At 41.2% G+C, this 19,364-nt stretch overlaps 1 protein-coding gene across 2 annotated transcripts in view; it reads right to left on the bottom strand.

Moving 5' to 3' along the window:
• Positions 1-19,364, bottom strand: part of LOC122561354 (VPS10 domain-containing receptor SorCS1-like) — a 1,166,089-nt gene that overhangs the window by 31,836 nt on the left and 1,114,889 nt on the right. For both annotated transcript variants that reach the window (XM_043713086.1, XM_043713087.1), the window contains exons 24-25: positions 17,794-17,893; positions 3,718-3,823 (exon numbers count right to left, since the gene is read on the bottom strand). In XM_043713086.1, coding sequence (XP_043569021.1) covers positions 3,718-3,823; positions 17,794-17,893 — 206 coding nt within the window. The remainder of the gene's footprint in view (positions 1-3,717; positions 3,824-17,793; positions 17,894-19,364) is intronic.

Raw genomic sequence — 19,364 nt, 5'->3', positions numbered from 1 at the left:
GGCACAGGGTGCATGGGGGAGTGGATAGAGGGGCATGGGTTGGCTTAGGTGGGACATGAAGAGGGATGGAAGCTAGAGGAACAGGAGTGAAATTTTAAGCTTTAATCTTTAGTTTTGAATGTTGAACATTCTGCTGGAGCCCCTGCGGCAGGGTTTTTGCCTGGTCTGCCTTGGGAATTGGAAATTCCTTCTGCTCTTTCTGTGTTGAGTGGCCTGACTCCCAAATGCACTGCGCCATTGAAATGAAAATGAGAAATAAGTGATGTTTAAAGGTTACAGTGCAGAGACAACATTTCTCTCTCCTTTACATACTGGACCCTGGAAAAAAATTGGGGTCTTAGACTCTTCTGGAATTGAAAGATGATTTTCTAAGACACAATTGTGAGAAGAATAATCCACAGTTTTAGAAACAAATTAGTCATAAAATTACTGGAGATGGCGAGAACACAGCGACCTGATTTGAGGGTCAGGAATCTGCAATGGGAGAGATCGGGAATTCCTAAATGACGTGTGAAGGCAGTCTCAGTGAGGGTGGACATGATGGGGCACGGGGTGGGGGTGAGGGTGTAGGCAGGTACGTAGAGGATTTCCTGTGATAATACACGCAGCATCAGCATGCGACTATACCCCTAATAGGATGAGGTGGTCCCTGTGCTCTTATATGGCTCTCAGACATGGACTGTCTACAGCAGGGATCTCAAGGTATTGGAGTGGTCTCCCTAACACGTTCAGGGGACAAGATCCTGTGAATCCACTGGGAAGACAGACTCACCAACACCAGTGTCCTCGACCAGGCCTACATCCCCAGCATCAAGGCACTGATCCCCATCCCCCACCTTGATCGGCTATGATGGGCTGGGTACGTTATCTCCATGTCTGACACGAGACTCCCCAAGCAGGTCATAGAGTCCTAGAGATGTACAGCACGGAAACAGACCCTTCGGTCCAACTCGTCCGTGCTGACCAGATATTCCAACCCAATCTAGTCCCAACTGCCAGCACCTGGCCCATATCCCTCCAAATCCTTCCTATTCATATACCCATCCAGGTGCCTTTTAAGTGTTGCAATTGTACTTCCTCTGGCAGCTCATTCCATACACGTACCACCTTCTGTGTGAAAAAGTTGCTCCTTAGGTCTCTTTTATATCTTTCCCCATCTCACCCTAAACCTATGCCCTTTAGGTCTGGACTCCCCGATCCCAGGGAAAAGACTTTGTCTATTTATCCTATCCATGCCCCTTATGACTTTGTAAACCTCTGTAAGGTCACGCCTCAACCTCTGACACCCCAGGGAAAACAGCCCCAGCCTGTTCAGCCTCTCCCTATAGCTCAAACCTCCAACCCTGGCAACATCTCACCTCCCAGTTCTGGAACAGCAGGCCAGCCCCAGGTGGACGAAGCCCCAGGGATACCCACAAGGCCTCACTGGTGAAGTGCAGCATTCCCACCTGGGATTCACTGCGCTCCAGACCATCCAAAATGGAGGAGGAACATCTCGGAAAGCGTTGAGCACCTCAAGACTTGCCGTCAGGAAACAACCAATGCCTCAACCACCCACTTCCCATAACCACCTTCTGCCCCAAGTGTAACAGAGTCTGTGTTAACCACATTGGTCTGTACAGCCGCCTACAGACCCATTCTGAGAATGGGAGAGAGTTATCCTCATCTGTGAAAGAACACTAATAATGACGAGGATGTCAACCCACCATCACTATTTGCATACTCTTGCCAAAACTTTAAAATACATCCCCAATGGGAGAGATCAGGAATTCCACTCAATTGAGTCCAAAAATGAATGCAGCAAATGCATCTGGGAGAATTTCTTAGGTCTGGATATTCAGGTACATTGGAAAGTTAAATTAGTTCAGAATTCACACAGGCCATGTTTTACTCCTGTTGAGCCAGTTAAAAAGGCAAACATAACAACAGACTCTTTTACAGCCTGAATAATTGATTATTCAATTATGGTCAAAAGGAACAGAACTACAGAATCTCAATCAATCTGCAACATGAAGGATCAGAAACTAATTGTTCAACTGCCAATGCCAATGTGCCCAGTAACCTCCACTCCATCAGCCGTGATGTCCAATTTTCTACTGTCCATGAACAATTCAGAGACTAATTCATCTATCCTTTTCTAAAACCTTCATCTTTTTGGACTCATCTCTTATTTCTAATCTGCATGTTGCAACACTAATTCTCGCATTGTGTAATTATAAAATCCCTCTTTCTTAATTCAGGAAAGCCTGGTTAAATTGACCTTTTAAAACATAGGGTTACTTAAATCTCGGACTGTAAAGATGGGGAGCCAGTTAAGCCCTCCTCGCTTTGCAACTTAACAATTTGAGGTAACCCGCCTGGAACCATATAGAGATCAGGCACCCTGCCTGGTATATGTGCGGAATAACACTGTCCATGCTGCTTTATTAATAAAGTGAGAATTTGTTCTCACTCTCTCTTCCTGCATTAGAGATTCTGGAATGTTCCAAGCACTGTTTGAGAGCTCCATTGCTTTGTTTAATTAATCAGTTAATACTTATACTACTGATAACAACATGGTTACGTTAGGAATAGAGCAAGTTCTTTCATCAACTCCCTGCGTTAGTTTATATTACAGTAGCTTATTACAGATGTCATGAGTAATCTTTTTCTGCACCAAAAGGAAATCTCTTATAATAATAACGTTAAGCCCTAAGTTGATCATTCTCAAGTGATGCTTTTGCCTTGCCTGCATGAGTAAGTGCTTGGTGAACTGCATGGGTGAAGGTGGGACTGGAATGGTTGTTGCTGAACAGTCGCACAATGCAGATTGGGACACCATTTGTGCCATGAAGGAGGGAGTTAGAGTTAAGGTAATGTTAGTAAGTCAGTCCAGTCAGATGCGACAGAAAAGCAAGAAACAATATCTCAGTTAAGGTCAGTACAGCTAATGAGATTTGATCTGATTTCACTGAAAAACAAGTCAAGTTGTTTGACCTTATCATTCAAGTGTTGAGTGTCACCGGTGCAGAAGGAAAACATTTGATAGACAGGGCCATTAAAAAAAACCCACCAGATTTTCCCTCTGCTAATTTCAGGATCAGGAAAATCAGGTGGGATTCTGTAGGGAGTGGCACAATCCTCCCGGGCTGATTTCCTGTCTATGTTCCATCCAGATGATAACAAAGGGGAGAATTAATCCCATTAAACCAAAGGAATTTATTAATAGGAGTGAAATTCCTCTTTTCCTTTTTCCATCAACAAAACTAACATTGTTTTGTGGTCAGCAACTCTGCAAAACATCTACACTTTCAAAGTGTACCCTTGAAATTTATTTGGTTGTCAGTTATACAGGAAAATTAATATTTTCCTCACATTTTGTTGAGAGGAATTTCACTCCATAACATTTTAAAAACACGGAAAAGTAAACTGCAAATTGTTTTAATTAACTTAAATAATTTTAGTAAATTTGTTTTGCATTTCATGTTCAACATTAAAATACTTCAAAGATTCGTAGCAATGAATTAAAAATACAAATACTAACAGGAAAAGCTGTTGCTATTACTGTACGTAGCACTCAATGAGATTACAAAACTCCCAATTATATCATTATTTTACATAATCATAATGTTCTCACAGTCATGCTGGGAAAGTAGCATTAGAATAATGCTTCCTATTTCTATTTCAACAAGAAAGCACTTGATGAATTGCAACATGGAATCAAGCAGCAAAACCTACCTTTTAAACTTGTATATGATAAAAACAGCCAAGCCAACAAAGGCCAATGATAACAGCATCAATAATGCAGAGCCACTGTGTCCTGGGCTAGAATCCACAAGAGGGGCTGCAAGGAAATATCAGTTGAAACAGACATCTTATATGACTGTCATTACATTTTGAGGAAGTCACCCGCAGGAAGAAACATTTGAATTAACTCTGAAACCGTCATCATTGACAACTCTCTGGACTTTCTTTTCAATTGGCAAAGGGAAAAAAAATAGTTGGGACTCCAGATTCAGATGGCCCACGTGCAGTAGGGAATCCAAAATCTGGTTGGCATGGAAACAGGGAGACCGTGTCCTTGAGGAAAGCATTAACCCATAACCCATATAACCACATTAAAAGGGTGTAATCGATAGGAAAAAGAATATGATAAAACAAAGTGAGTACAAGGGCAATACCCATCTCTGAAATCCATACATAGCTCTCTGATTCTTTTAACTTTCTTCTTGACATACCCTGCCATTGATTCCAAAGGACTGGCAACACCCAATGTTCTCTCTGATAGTATAGCCCTCTCACCTTGTGAGACCCACAGTTAGGGGTGCCTTTCACCCCTGCCAACTTGCTGCCATCTGCATAAATTTGAATAATTTTCTATTATCTGTAAATTCAGAAATTGTGCTTTGACACCAACAGCTGGATATTTTCCCAAATCGACCTGCTTGGAGATACCCTTATACCCCTCTGGAGCAGGTGGGACTTAAACCTGGAGCTCCTAGCACATAGGTAAGAACACTACCACTGCATCATGAGAGCCCTCTGAGATGCTGGTCACTATATCCTGGAAGTTCCATTTCAGCTGTTGCTCGATTCCTTCTCAGAAAACTGCTCAAGATCAGGACGTGGTCGATTTTGCAAAGGCACGATAATGATTAATATATTAGAGAATAGTAGAAAAATTATTTTAGAGTATTTCCAACCTTGTATGCAATCTGAGTAAGTTACATCTGAAAATCATTCACTCCTTCAATCCTTGATATAACAGTCATCATAAACATCGATGTCTGCTTAAAGTAACAAGTAAAAATAATGTTTTCCTTGCAAGAAATTGGGTTGAGTGGATCATGAGGATAAGTAAAATGTCCTTGTTTAATATATTGCTGCATTTGAGAGAGAAGGGAGACCGTTAATTAAATTTTAATTTCGGGTTGTTTGAGCATCATCATTTTTAGACCAGACCTGCAATGTTGAAATGTGCTCCTTTGACATTTCTGAGTTCAGGGGCGTTTAGTCAGCTGTATGGCTGAAGAGCTTAGTTAAGAACATGTTTAGTCAGCTGTATGGCTGAAGAGCTTAGTTAAGAACACGTTTAGTCAGCTGTATGGCTGAAGAGCTTAGTTAAGAACATCAGCTGTTCAGATACTTCAGTCACAACTTTCTAACTTTATTGTTGAGGAGCCTTGCTCATTGGGAAGCCATAGTGGAGTGTAGGCAGATAGAGAGATGCTATTTTCAACAGCTGGTTAAATATTTGGAGGATCTTGCAGAATTTCCAATTCAATGTCTTCCTATTTGTTCAGGGTCCAGGGAGTGAGCCTTTTTGACCTTGAATACCATAAAAAGACCAACATTGATTTGATAGGCTGTTTCCTAGCATTCACCCTTCCGTGCGAAAGGAAATGAAGCACATGCCATTGAGATGTCTCGGGACTGAATTGGATTTCATCCTTCCCATCATTCCAAAGACATTGGAGACCTCAGAAAATCTCTGACAGGAAGTTGCTTCCATCTTTTTCTATTCATTTAGCTTTGTGTAGACCATGTTTCATCATTAAATGATGACATGCCTGGTCGGTAAGAAGACAAAATTAATTTCCTGACTATTACTTCTCTGATTCCAATTTAATTTGAAGATATGTTTTTCCTGGAACATGTATCAGTGCTTTTGGAAAACTGAATCTTTTGTGCAATGCTTATTTTTAAATCTCAAAACCACTATCATTTCTGATCAAAAGGTTGGTTCAGACATTGGTTTACCAGAAATTGTAATCTGATAGTTACAACTTAAGTAAGACATGCTGTTCTTTTGCATTGTATCTGTCCAATTGCTCTTTCTGTCCTGTAGTTGCTGATCTTCCCCACCTGTTTCTTTTGCTGTTTGCTTTGAGGATTGTGGAAAGGTGAATCTATGTCTAAACTGCAGATGTTTGAGGCACTCAGTGATGAAATAACCCGAGGAATTATTTCCTACTGGTTTAGAAGAATTATTTTTCTCAACATTTTACATTTAGGACAGCTAAAGAGCAAGATTTCAGATTTTAACAATGACTTGACTTGCGGATAGTCAGAATACCAATTCAAATTCTGAATCGATCTGGCTTCCCACACCGAAAATAAAACCACAAACGTTTCCTCTTGGCAGACTACCAATTCAAGGAAATGTTCATTTTTCCATCAATCACTGATGAAAATGTAATGATATTTAAAATGTATATCTCAATAACCGCCACCAGTGAAATAGTTTACAAGATCACAGCAAGCATGAGGTAGGCTATTTCAAATCAGTTATCCAGGAAATAAATTATAAGTTACTCTGATTTAAAAAGCTGGTTTTAATAATGATCAATTGCAGTAAATCTAGTAGATGGGAAAATAACAGTTATTAAGATCATTTCTTGGTATTTATTTGTCATTTCAAAGTTTTATTGCCTCATCGTAGACACTTTAGAGCAGTTAAAACTGAAATGTTAAATAATTCAGAAATATTTCACTTCCTTAATTATAATGAGATTATAAATGAATCTTTTAGGACAAAGTGAGGACTGCAGATGCTGGAGATCAGAGCTGAAAATGTGTTGCTGGAAAAGTGTAGCAAGTCAGGCAGCATCCAGGGAACAGGAGAATCGACGTTTCGGGCATGAACCCTTCCTGAAGAAGGGCTCATGCCCGAAACGTCGATTCTCCTGATCCTTGGATGCTGCCTGACCTGCTGCGCTTTTCCAGCAACACATTTTCAGCTATAAACGAATCTATAACAAGATATATCACATAGCAAATTGTGTACTTGCAGAAATCCTCCCCTCCTGTGCTCTCAGCTGCCTCAATGTGATTCAAGCAGTCACTTGACAATGAGCAATATTTAAAGACTAAATCTTTTCATAACCAGTGAATTAGGTTGGGTTGAATTTTGTCACCTCTTACCTATGTGTCAGATTTTCTTAAGGGTAATAAACTAACTGATCCAAAAGTCTTCAGTTCCCCATTAAATTTGAAATTGTAGAAAAGAAATGGGTGAGTTAGTGATGGCTAAATGGGTTAGTCAGTCTCTGGTAACATAGAATATTGAAGGCCATTTATCCCATCGAGTCTACACCGACACTCTGAAGAGCATCCCATCCTGACCCATTCCTGCATTTCCCATGGCACCTAGCCCACACATCCCTGGACTTAATGGATAACTTGGCATGGCCAATCCACCTAACCTGCACATCTTTGGACTTTGGAGGAATCCCATGCAGATGCAGAGAGAATGTGCAAATCCCATACAGTCGGTCACCCAAGGCTGGGATCAAACTCAGTTCCTGGCACTGTGAGGCAGCTTTGCTCAGCATGGAGATGCCACACCTGTCTGGGTAACCTGGCTGGTATGGACAGAGTAGAGGTTGATCTGATTGTGTCTAATGATGTGACCGTCCCCATTTTCACTCTTCCCAAAATGAGCTCCGTTAAAGTGATTTCTTTCTCAGCCAATCAACCCCATTTTGTTTTTTAATTCCTTCTTCTAAATAGACCCCAACAGCCAGGGAGAAGTGGCAAGAAGGGCAGGAGGTTAACATTGACCAGAATTCTGTCTGATAAATGATGGGGAATGGGTCAACGATAGCCTTCATTAAACAGCCTACAGGGCCTCAGCTTCTAGTGCCTGCACATAGGCAGCTAAGGATGGAGGTTAGGAGGCTATCATCTAAACTGTCTTGCTCCTCCAGAGACTGCAGAGTAACTCATCGGGAGAAGTAAGATCAAAATGCATGCAGAGGTGAGGAATTGGGCTATTTCCAAGACAATGCCCAATAACTTTTTGAGTAAAGTCTATTCATGTCCACTTGCTTTTAATACTGGGTTTGTGTTTTAATACTGGGAAATAATACAACAAAGAGACAGAGTAGGGGAGAAAGTGTCATACAGGGAAGGAAATTAATTTCAACATTTCATTTCAATGGAATTGTTTAGGTATTTACTTTTGGAATCCAGAGCTAATGTTACCACAATAAAGTTGCTGCGAATTCATAAGAACATAGAACTGGGAGCAGGAGGAGGCCATTCAGCCCATCGACCCTGCTCTGCCATTTAATGTGATCATGGCTGATCTCACCATGTGATCAACTTCACTCTCCTGCTCAATCTCTCCAAGCCTTCAACTCATTACTAATAAAATTCTATGTATCTCTTCCTGAAATATACTCTATGTCCTGGCATTCACTGCACTCTGTGAGAGTGAATTCAACAGACTTACGACCCTTTGACAGAATTAATTTCTCCTCACCTCTGTTTTAGATCTGCCGACCGTTATCCTAAAATTATGACCTCTCATTCTAGACTACCCCACATGAGGAAGCATCCACTATATTGTGACAATCCCCCTTGAGCATTTTATATCCCTCTCATTCTTCTAAGCTCCACCGAGTAAGTGCCTGAACTCCATCGAGTATGTGCCTGAACTCCATCGAGTATGTCTCTAAACCCCATCGAGTATGTGTCTAAACCCCATCGAGTATGTGTCTAAACCCCATCGAGTATGTGTCTAAACTCCACTGAGTATGTGCCTAAACCCCATCGAGTATGTGCCTAAACTCCACCGAGTATGTGTCTAAACCCCATCGAATATGTGTCTCAACTCCACCGAGTATGTGTCTAAACCCCATCGAATATGTGTCTTGTGTCTAAACTCCATCGAGTATGTGTCTAAACTCCATCGAGTATGTGTCTAAACTCCATCGAGTATGTGTCTAAACTCCATCGAGTATGTGTCTAAACTCCATCGAGTATGTGTCTAAACTCCATCGAGTATGTGTCTAAACTCCATCGAGTATGTGTCTAAACTCCATCGAGTATGTGTCTAAACTCCATCGAGTATGTGTCTAAACTCCATCGAGTATGTGTCTAAACTCCATCGAGTATGTGTCTAAACTCCATCGAGTATGTGTCTAAACTCCATCGAGTATGTGTCTAAACTCCATCGAGTATGTGTCTAAACTCCATCGAGTATGTGTCTAAACTCCATCGAGTATGTGTCTAAACTCCATCGAGTATGTGTCTAAACTCCATCGAGTATGTGTCTAAACTCCATCGAGTATGTGTCTAAACTCCATCGAGTATGTGTCTAAACTCCATCGAGTATGTGTCTAAACTCCATCGAGTATGTGTCTAAACTCCATCGAGTATGTGTCTAAACTCCATCGAGTATGTGTCTAAACTCCATCGAGTATGTGTCTAAACTCCATCGAGTATGTGTCTAAACTCCATCGAGTATGTGTCTAAACTCCATCGAGTATGTGTCTAAACTCCATCGAGTATGTGTCTAAACTCCATCGAGTATGTGTCTAAACTCCATCGAGTATGTGTCTAAACTCCATCGAGTATGTGTCTAAACTCCATCGAGTATGTGTCTAAACTCCATCGAGTATGTGTCTAAACTCCATCGAGTATGTGTCTAAACTCCATCGAGTATGTGTCTAAACTCCATCGAGTATGTGTCTAAACTCCATCGAGTATGTGTCTAAACTCCATCGAGTATGTGTCTAAACTCCATCGAGTATGTGTCTAAACTCCATCGAGTATGTGTCTAAACTCCATCGAGTATGTGTCTAAACTCCATCGAGTATGTGTCTAAACTCCATCGAGTATGTGTCTAAACTCCATCGAGTATGTGTCTAAACTCCATCGAGTATGTGTCTAAACTCCATCGAGTATGTGTCTAAACTCCATCGAGTATGTGTCTAAACTCCATCGAGTATGTGTCTAAACTCCATCGAGTATGTGTCTAAACTCCATCGAGTATGTGTCTAAACTCCATCGAGTATGTGTCTAAACTCCATCGAGTATGTGTCTAAACTCCATCGAGTATGTGTCTAAACTCCATCGAGTATGTGTCTAAACTCCATCGAGTATGTGTCTAAACTCCATCGAGTATGTGTCTAAACTCCATCGAGTATGTGTCTAAACTCCATCGAGTATGTGTCTAAACTCCATCGAGTATGTGTCTAAACTCCATCGAGTATGTGTCTAAACTCCATCGAGTATGTGTCTAAACTCCATCGAGTATGTGTCTAAACTCCATCGAGTATGTGTCTAAACTCCATCGAGTATGTGTCTAAACTCCATCGAGTATGTGTCTAAACTCCATCGAGTATGTGTCTAAACTCCATCGAGTATGTGTCTAAACTCCATCGAGTATGTGTCTAAACTCCATCGAGTATGTGTCTAAACTCCATCGAGTATGTGTCTAAACTCCATCGAGTATGTGTCTAAACTCCATCGAGTATGTGTCTAAACTCCATCGAGTATGTGTCTAAACTCCATCGAGTATGTGTCTAAACTCCATCGAGTATGTGTCTAAACTCCATCGAGTATGTGTCTAAACTCCATCGAGTATGTGTCTAAACTCCATCGAGTATGTGTCTAAACTCCATCGAGTATGTGTCTAAACTCCATCGAGTATGTGTCTAAACTCCATCGAGTATGTGTCTAAACTCCATCGAGTATGTGTCTAAACTCCATCGAGTATGTGTCTAAACTCCATCGAGTATGTGTCTAAACTCCATCGAGTATGTGTCTAAACTCCATCGAGTATGTGTCTAAACTCCATCGAGTATGTGTCTAAACTCCATCGAGTATGTGTCTAAACTCCATCGAGTATGTGTCTAAACTCCATCGAGTATGTGTCTAAACTCCATCGAGTATGTGTCTAAACTCCATCGAGTATGTGTCTAAACTCCATCGAGTATGTGTCTAAACTCCATCGAGTATGTGTCTAAACTCCATCGAGTATGTGTCTAAACTCCATCGAGTATGTGTCTAAACTCCATCGAGTATGTGTCTAAACTCCATCGAGTATGTGTCTAAACTCCATCGAGTATGTGTCTAAACTCCATCGAGTATGTGTCTAAACTCCATCGAGTATGTGTCTAAACTCCATCGAGTATGTGTCTAAACTCCATCGAGTATGTGTCTAAACTCCATCGAGTATGTGTCTAAACTCCATCGAGTATGTGTCTAAACTCCATCGAGTATGTGTCTAAACTCCATCGAGTATGTGTCTAAACTCCATCGAGTATGTGTCTAAACTCCATCGAGTATGTGTCTAAACTCCATCGAGTATGTGTCTAAACTCCATCGAGTATGTGTCTAAACTCCATCGAGTATGTGTCTAAACTCCATCGAGTATGTGTCTAAACTCCATCGAGTATGTGTCTAAACTCCATCGAGTATGTGTCTAAACTCCATCGAGTATGTGTCTAAACTCCATCGAGTATGTGTCTAAACTCCATCGAGTATGTGTCTAAACTCCATCGAGTATGTGTCTAAACTCCATCGAGTATGTGTCTAAACTCCATCGAGTATGTGTCTAAACTCCATCGAGTATGTGTCTAAACTCCATCGAGTATGTGTCTAAACTCCATCGAGTATGTGTCTAAACTCCATCGAGTATGTGTCTAAACTCCATCGAGTATGTGTCTAAACTCCATCGAGTATGTGTCTAAACTCCATCGAGTATGTGTCTAAACTCCATCGAGTATGTGTCTAAACTCCATCGAGTATGTGTCTAAACTCCATCGAGTATGTGTCTAAACTCCATCGAGTATGTGTCTAAACTCCATCGAGTATGTGTCTAAACTCCATCGAGTATGTGTCTAAACTCCATCGAGTATGTGTCTAAACTCCATCGAGTATGTGTCTAAACTCCATCGAGTATGTGTCTAAACTCCATCGAGTATGTGTCTAAACTCCATCGAGTATGTGTCTAAACTCCATCGAGTATGTGTCTAAACTCCATCGAGTATGTGTCTAAACTCCATCGAGTATGTGTCTAAACTCCATCGAGTATGTGTCTAAACTCCATCGAGTATGTGTCTAAACTCCATCGAGTATGTGTCTAAACTCCATCGAGTATGTGTCTAAACTCCATCGAGTATGTGTCTAAACTCCATCGAGTATGTGTCTAAACTCCATCGAGTATGTGTCTAAACTCCATCGAGTATGTGTCTAAACTCCATCGAGTATGTGTCTAAACTCCATCGAGTATGTGTCTAAACTCCATCGAGTATGTGTCTAAACTCCATCGAGTATGTGTCTAAACTCCATCGAGTATGTGTCTAAACTCCATCGAGTATGTGTCTAAACTCCATCGAGTATGTGTCTAAACTCCATCGAGTATGTGTCTAAACTCCATCGAGTATGTGTCTAAACTCCATCGAGTATGTGTCTAAACTCCATCGAGTATGTGTCTAAACTCCATCGAGTATGTGTCTAAACTCCATCGAGTATGTGTCTAAACTCCATCGAGTATGTGTCTAAACTCCATCGAGTATGTGTCTAAACTCCATCGAGTATGTGTCTAAACTCCATCGAGTATGTGTCTAAACTCCATCGAGTATGTGTCTAAACTCCATCGAGTATGTGTCTAAACTCCATCGAGTATGTGTCTAAACTCCATCGAGTATGTGTCTAAACTCCATCGAGTATGTGTCTAAACTCCATCGAGTATGTGTCTAAACTCCATCGAGTATGTGTCTAAACTCCATCGAGTATGTGTCTAAACTCCATCGAGTATGTGTCTAAACTCCATCGAGTATGTGTCTAAACTCCATCGAGTATGTGTCTAAACTCCATCGAGTATGTGTCTAAACTCCATCGAGTATGTGTCTAAACTCCATCGAGTATGTGTCTAAACTCCATCGAGTATGTGTCTAAACTCCATCGAGTATGTGTCTAAACTCCATCGAGTATGTGTCTAAACTCCATCGAGTATGTGTCTAAACTCCATCGAGTATGTGTCTAAACTCCATCGAGTATGTGTCTAAACTCCATCGAGTATGTGTCTAAACTCCATCGAGTATGTGTCTAAACTCCATCGAGTATGTGTCTAAACTCCATCGAGTATGTGTCTAAACTCCATCGAGTATGTGTCTAAACTCCATCGAGTATGTGTCTAAACTCCATCGAGTATGTGTCTAAACTCCATCGAGTATGTGTCTAAACTCCATCGAGTATGTGTCTAAACTCCATCGAGTATGTGTCTAAACTCCATCGAGTATGTGTCTAAACTCCATCGAGTATGTGTCTAAACTCCATCGAGTATGTGTCTAAACTCCATCGAGTATGTGTCTAAACTCCATCGAGTATGTGTCTAAACTCCATCGAGTATGTGTCTAAACTCCATCGAGTATGTGTCTAAACTCCATCGAGTATGTGTCTAAACTCCATCGAGTATGTGTCTAAACTCCATCGAGTATGTGTCTAAACTCCATCGAGTATGTGTCTAAACTCCATCGAGTATGTGTCTAAACTCCATCGAGTATGTGTCTAAACTCCATCGAGTATGTGTCTAAACTCCATCGAGTATGTGTCTAAACTCCATCGAGTATGTGTCTAAACTCCATCGAGTATGTGTCTAAACTCCATCGAGTATGTGTCTAAACTCCATCGAGTATGTGTCTAAACTCCATCGAGTATGTGTCTAAACTCCATCGAGTATGTGTCTAAACTCCATCGAGTATGTGTCTAAACTCCATCGAGTATGTGTCTAAACTCCATCGAGTATGTGTCTAAACTCCATCGAGTATGTGTCTAAACTCCATCGAGTATGTGTCTAAACTCCATCGAGTATGTGTCTAAACTCCATCGAGTATGTGTCTAAACTCCATCGAGTATGTGTCTAAACTCCATCGAGTATGTGTCTAAACTCCATCGAGTATGTGTCTAAACTCCATCGAGTATGTGTCTAAACTCCATCGAGTATGTGTCTAAACTCCATCGAGTATGTGTCTAAACTCCATCGAGTATGTGTCTAAACTCCATCGAGTATGTGTCTAAACTCCATCGAGTATGTGTCTAAACTCCATCGAGTATGTGTCTAAACTCCATCGAGTATGTGTCTAAACTCCATCGAGTATGTGTCTAAACTCCATCGAGTATGTGTCTAAACTCCATCGAGTATGTGTCTAAACTCCATCGAGTATGTGTCTAAACTCCATCGAGTATGTGTCTAAACTCCATCGAGTATGTGTCTAAACTCCATCGAGTATGTGTCTAAACTCCATCGAGTATGTGTCTAAACTCCATCGAGTATGTGTCTAAACTCCATCGAGTATGTGTCTAAACTCCATCGAGTATGTGTCTAAACTCCATCGAGTATGTGTCTAAACTCCATCGAGTATGTGTCTAAACTCCATCGAGTATGTGTCTAAACTCCATCGAGTATGTGTCTAAACTCCATCGAGTATGTGTCTAAACTCCATCGAGTATGTGTCTAAACTCCATCGAGTATGTGTCTAAACTCCATCGAGTATGTGTCTAAACTCCATCGAGTATGTGTCTAAACTCCATCGAGTATGTGTCTAAACTCCATCGAGTATGTGTCTAAACTCCATCGAGTATGTGTCTAAACTCCATCGAGTATGTGTCTAAACTCCATCGAGTATGTGTCTAAACTCCATCGAGTATGTGTCTAAACTCCATCGAGTATGTGTCTAAACTCCATCGAGTATGTGTCTAAACTCCATCGAGTATGTGTCTAAACTCCATCGAGTATGTGTCTAAACTCCATCGAGTATGTGTCTAAACTCCATCGAGTATGTGTCTAAACTCCATCGAGTATGTGTCTAAACTCCATCGAGTATGTGTCTAAACTCCATCGAGTATGTGTCTAAACTCCATCGAGTATGTGTCTAAACTCCATCGAGTATGTGTCTAAACTCCATCGAGTATGTGTCTAAACTCCATCGAGTATGTGTCTAAACTCCATCGAGTATGTGTCTAAACTCCATCGAGTATGTGTCTAAACTCCATCGAGTATGTGTCTAAACTCCATCGAGTATGTGTCTAAACTCCATCGAGTATGTGTCTAAACTCCATCGAGTATGTGTCTAAACTCCATCGAGTATGTGTCTAAACTCCATCGAGTATGTGTCTAAACTCCATCGAGTATGTGTCTAAACTCCATCGAGTATGTGTCTAAACTCCATCGAGTATGTGTCTAAACTCCATCGAGTATGTGTCTAAACTCCATCGAGTATGTGTCTAAACTCCATCGAGTATGTGTCTAAACTCCATCGAGTATGTGTCTAAACTCCATCGAGTATGTGTCTAAACTCCATCGAGTATGTGTCTAAACTCCATCGAGTATGTGTCTAAACTCCATCGAGTATGTGTCTAAACTCCATCGAGTATGTGTCTAAACTCCATCGAGTATGTGTCTAAACTCCATCGAGTATGTGTCTAAACTCCATCGAGTATGTGTCTAAACTCCATCGAGTATGTGTCTAAACTCCATCGAGTATGTGTCTAAACTCCATCGAGTATGTGTCTAAACTCCATCGAGTATGTGTCTAAACTCCATCGAGTATGTGTCTAAACTCCATCGAGTATGTGTCTAAACTCCATCGAGTATGTGTCTAAACTCCATCGAGTATGTGTCTAAACTCCATCGAGTATGTGTCTAAACTCCATCGAGTATGTGTCTAAACTCCATCGAGTATGTGTCTAAACTCCATCGAGTATGTGTCTAAACTCCATCGAGTATGTGTCTAAACTCCATCGAGTATGTGTCTAAACTCCATCGAGTATGTGTCTAAACTCCATCGAGTATGTGTCTAAACTCCATCGAGTATGTGTCTAAACTCCATCGAGTATGTGTCTAAACTCCATCGAGTATGTGTCTAAACTCCATCGAGTATGTGTCTAAACTCCATCGAGTATGTGTCTAAACTCCATCGAGTATGTGTCTAAACTCCATCGAGTATGTGTCTAAACTCCATCGAGTATGTGTCTAAACTCCATCGAGTATGTGTCTAAACTCCATCGAGTATGTGTCTAAACTCCATCGAGTATGTGTCTAAACTCCATCGAGTATGTGTCTAAACTCCATCGAGTATGTGTCTAAACTCCATCGAGTATGTGTCTAAACTCCATCGAGTATGTGTCTAAACTCCATCGAGTATGTGTCTAAACTCCATCGAGTATGTGTCTAAACTCCATCGAGTATGTGTCTAAACTCCATCGAGTATGTGTCTAAACTCCATCGAGTATGTGTCTAAACTCCATCGAGTATGTGTCTAAACTCCATCGAGTATGTGTCTAAACTCCATCGAGTATGTGTCTAAACTCCATCGAGTATGTGTCTAAACTCCATCGAGTATGTGTCTAAACTCCATCGAGTATGTGTCTAAACTCCATCGAGTATGTGTCTAAACTCCATCGAGTATGTGTCTAAACTCCATCGAGTATGTGTCTAAACTCCATCGAGTATGTGTCTAAACTCCATCGAGTATGTGTCTAAACTCCATCGAGTATGTGTCTAAACTCCATCGAGTATGTGTCTAAACTCCATCGAGTATGTGTCTAAACTCCATCGAGTATGTGTCTAAACTCCATCGAGTATGTGTCTAAACTCCATCGAGTATGTGTCTAAACCCCATCGAGTATGTGTCTAAACTCCATCGAGTATGTGTCTAAACCCCATCGAGTATGTGTCTGAACTCCATCGAGTATGTGTCTGAACTCCATCGAGTATGTGTCTAAACCCCATCGAGTATGTGTCTAAACTCCACCGAGTATGTGTCTGAACTCCATCGAGTATGTGTCTAAACTCCATCGAGTATGTGTCTAAACTGCTCAATCTCTCTTCATGAGACTAACTCCTCATCTCCGGGATCATTTGGAGTAGTGAGCGGTTCAAGTTGGCATTTGCCATCAATGTCAAATGGCCGCTGATTGTCATTGTCCATTGACCCCTGTAACATTCCCAAGGTTTTTTATTTTAAAAGAAATAATATTGACCTCATGCGCGAAAGGACTGTGTGATTCAGTGCGGAAGAGATCAGGCACAATGTAAATTATGTTGCCAATTGTTGATAAGCCTGTTTTAATTTCTTTTATTGAACATATTTTCTAATTAAGTTGTGCAGAGATGTTATTGCACATTTCTGGAGCAGGTGGGGCTTGAACCTGAACCTCTTGGCCCAGGCGTAGAGGCACTACCACTGCACTACAAAAGGACAATAAGCCTGTTTTATATTGATGGCAAAGATTAATTTGTATTTCCCTGTCGTTTCGGGTTACTGTGGTCCTAAAACTATTCCTACTTGTCTTGTTTTTTAAGCTCCTTTCTATAGAATTGGAGCTACGACTGATGCTTGAGTTGTTTCAGTGAGATGAAAAGATGCACAATCAGCTGGCCTCCATCAAATCCAAAGAACAAAGGATTTTTGATGACGACTGATTGAACTACTCAAATGCAAAGAGATTGTTTTTCTCGGGTCCAAATGAAAGAGAACAGGTATCATAAAAAGACGCCAATACAAACCATTTTCAGGAATACCCGAAATAGTGGAAAGATTGCCTATATACTCCATCCAGGATCTCAACCAAGGTTATAGGTCCCACAAGGTAAAGGGGTGCAAGTGTAAAAGGCTGAGATGAGGAGGCAATTCTTCTATCAGTGTCCAGTGTCTTTGGAACTCGTTGCCATCATGAGCTGTGGGGGGCAGAGTCCTTGTGTATATGTAAGGCTGAGAGAGATAGACTCTTGATCAGTCGGGGAATCAAAGATTATGGGGGAAAATGCAACAAAGTGGATGAGAGGAATGATAGATCAGCCATGATCCAATTGAATGGTGCAGCAGTTGCGAGGGGCTGAATGGCCTACTCCTCTTATTTCGCATGGTCTTAGATTCTTAGCCCCTTTCTTTAAAAAAAAGTATTTTGTTAAAAGTCCTGACTTCAGAGGCTACCTTTACCAGTCTGTGATGAGCATTACATCAGTAACACGGCAGAAAAACTCTTGCTATTTGATGGTATTAATGACACACTTACCTAGAGTAAGGTGAGCAGTGGAGACAATGATCTGAACACCAGGCTTGAGCTCAAACTGAACCCGATTCTGATTCAGTGCATTAATCACCAGGTCTAAAATCTGAGGGAGAAGCAATAACGTGAGATCTCTCCATATTCATACTGGGGCATCAACTACACAGTTACCAAGAGACTAACCAAGTTAAGGAGGAGTAAGTGAGGATTACCAAGTTAACAAAAGATCAGTGAAGCAGGATTCTAAGGTTGTTCCTGTTTGTACATAATTCTGCTCCCATATACGTACACGGCACAATCATATTCTGTAAGGTTTTTACTGCCTTGGTCTTTGTATCTCATCTTCACCTATCTAGCAGTCTGCCACTGGGGACCCTTCAGTTACAAGAGATCACACCATCATCATTTCATAATTATCTGTACAGCCATAAAAAAACACAGTAACTCCAAATCAGCAACTGAAAGAGGGATTGATGCTAAATGATTTATTATAGAACAGAAAACAGGAGGATACGACTTGTTACCTGCTTCAGGACACTGTGATTTGTACTGATAGCAAATGATTCATTTTGCAGGATAGAATCAAGCAGAACTAAAAGAGACTGTGCTGGCTGTTTGAAAGAGTTATTCAATAAAGTAGCTCTTCCCTGCTCCATTACTATTAACTTGGAAATATTTCCTGCTCAAGTTGAGGACAGATGTTCACAGGTAAAAGGACGGCTGGAAAATGGGAAGCCTTCAGAAATGAGATAACAAGAATCCAGCGAAAGTATATTCCTGTCAGGGTGAAAGGGAAGGCTGGTAGGTATAGGGAATGCTGGATGACTAAAGAAATTGAGGGTTTGGTTAAGAAAACGAAGGAAGCATATGTCAGGTATAGACATGATAGAATCGAGTGAACCCTGAGAAGAGTATAAAAGAGGTAGGAGTATACTTAAGAGGGAAATCAGGAGGGAACAAAGGGGACATGAGATAGCTTTGGCAAATAGAATTAAGGAGAATCCAAAGGGTTTTTACAAATACATTAAGGACAAAAGGGTACCTAGGGAGAGAATAGGGCCCCTCAAAGATCAGCAAGGCGGCCTTTATGTGCAGCCGCAGGAGATGGGGGTGATACTAAACAAGTATTTTGCATCAGTATTTAATATGGAGAAGGACATGGAAGATACAGAATGTAGTGAAATAGATGGTGACATACTGTAAAATGTCCAGATTACAGAGGAGGAAGTGCTGCATGTCTTGAAATGCATAAAAGTGCATAAATCCCCAGGATCTGATCAGTGTACCATAGAACTCTGTGGGAAGCTAGGGAAGTGATTGCTGGCCTCTTACTGAGATATTTGTATCATCGATAGTCAGAGGCGAGGTGCCGAAAGACTGGAGGTTGGCAAACGTGGTGTCACTGTTTAAGAAGGGCGGTAAGGACAAGCCAGGGAACTATAGACCGGTGAGCCTGACTTCGGTGGTGGGCAAGTTGTTGGAGGGAATCCTGAGGGACAGGACGTACATGTATTTGGAAAGGCAAGGACTGATTCGGGATAGTCAACATGGCTTCATGCATGGGAAATCATGTCTCA

The sequence above is a fragment of the Chiloscyllium plagiosum genome, chromosome 22, assembly GCF_004010195.1.
Source record: "Chiloscyllium plagiosum isolate BGI_BamShark_2017 chromosome 22, ASM401019v2, whole genome shotgun sequence".
Lineage (NCBI taxonomy): Eukaryota > Metazoa > Chordata > Chondrichthyes > Orectolobiformes > Hemiscylliidae > Chiloscyllium > Chiloscyllium plagiosum.
The sequence above is the reverse complement of the archived record's forward strand: the minus strand, read 5'-3'. Positions and strand labels throughout refer to the sequence as shown.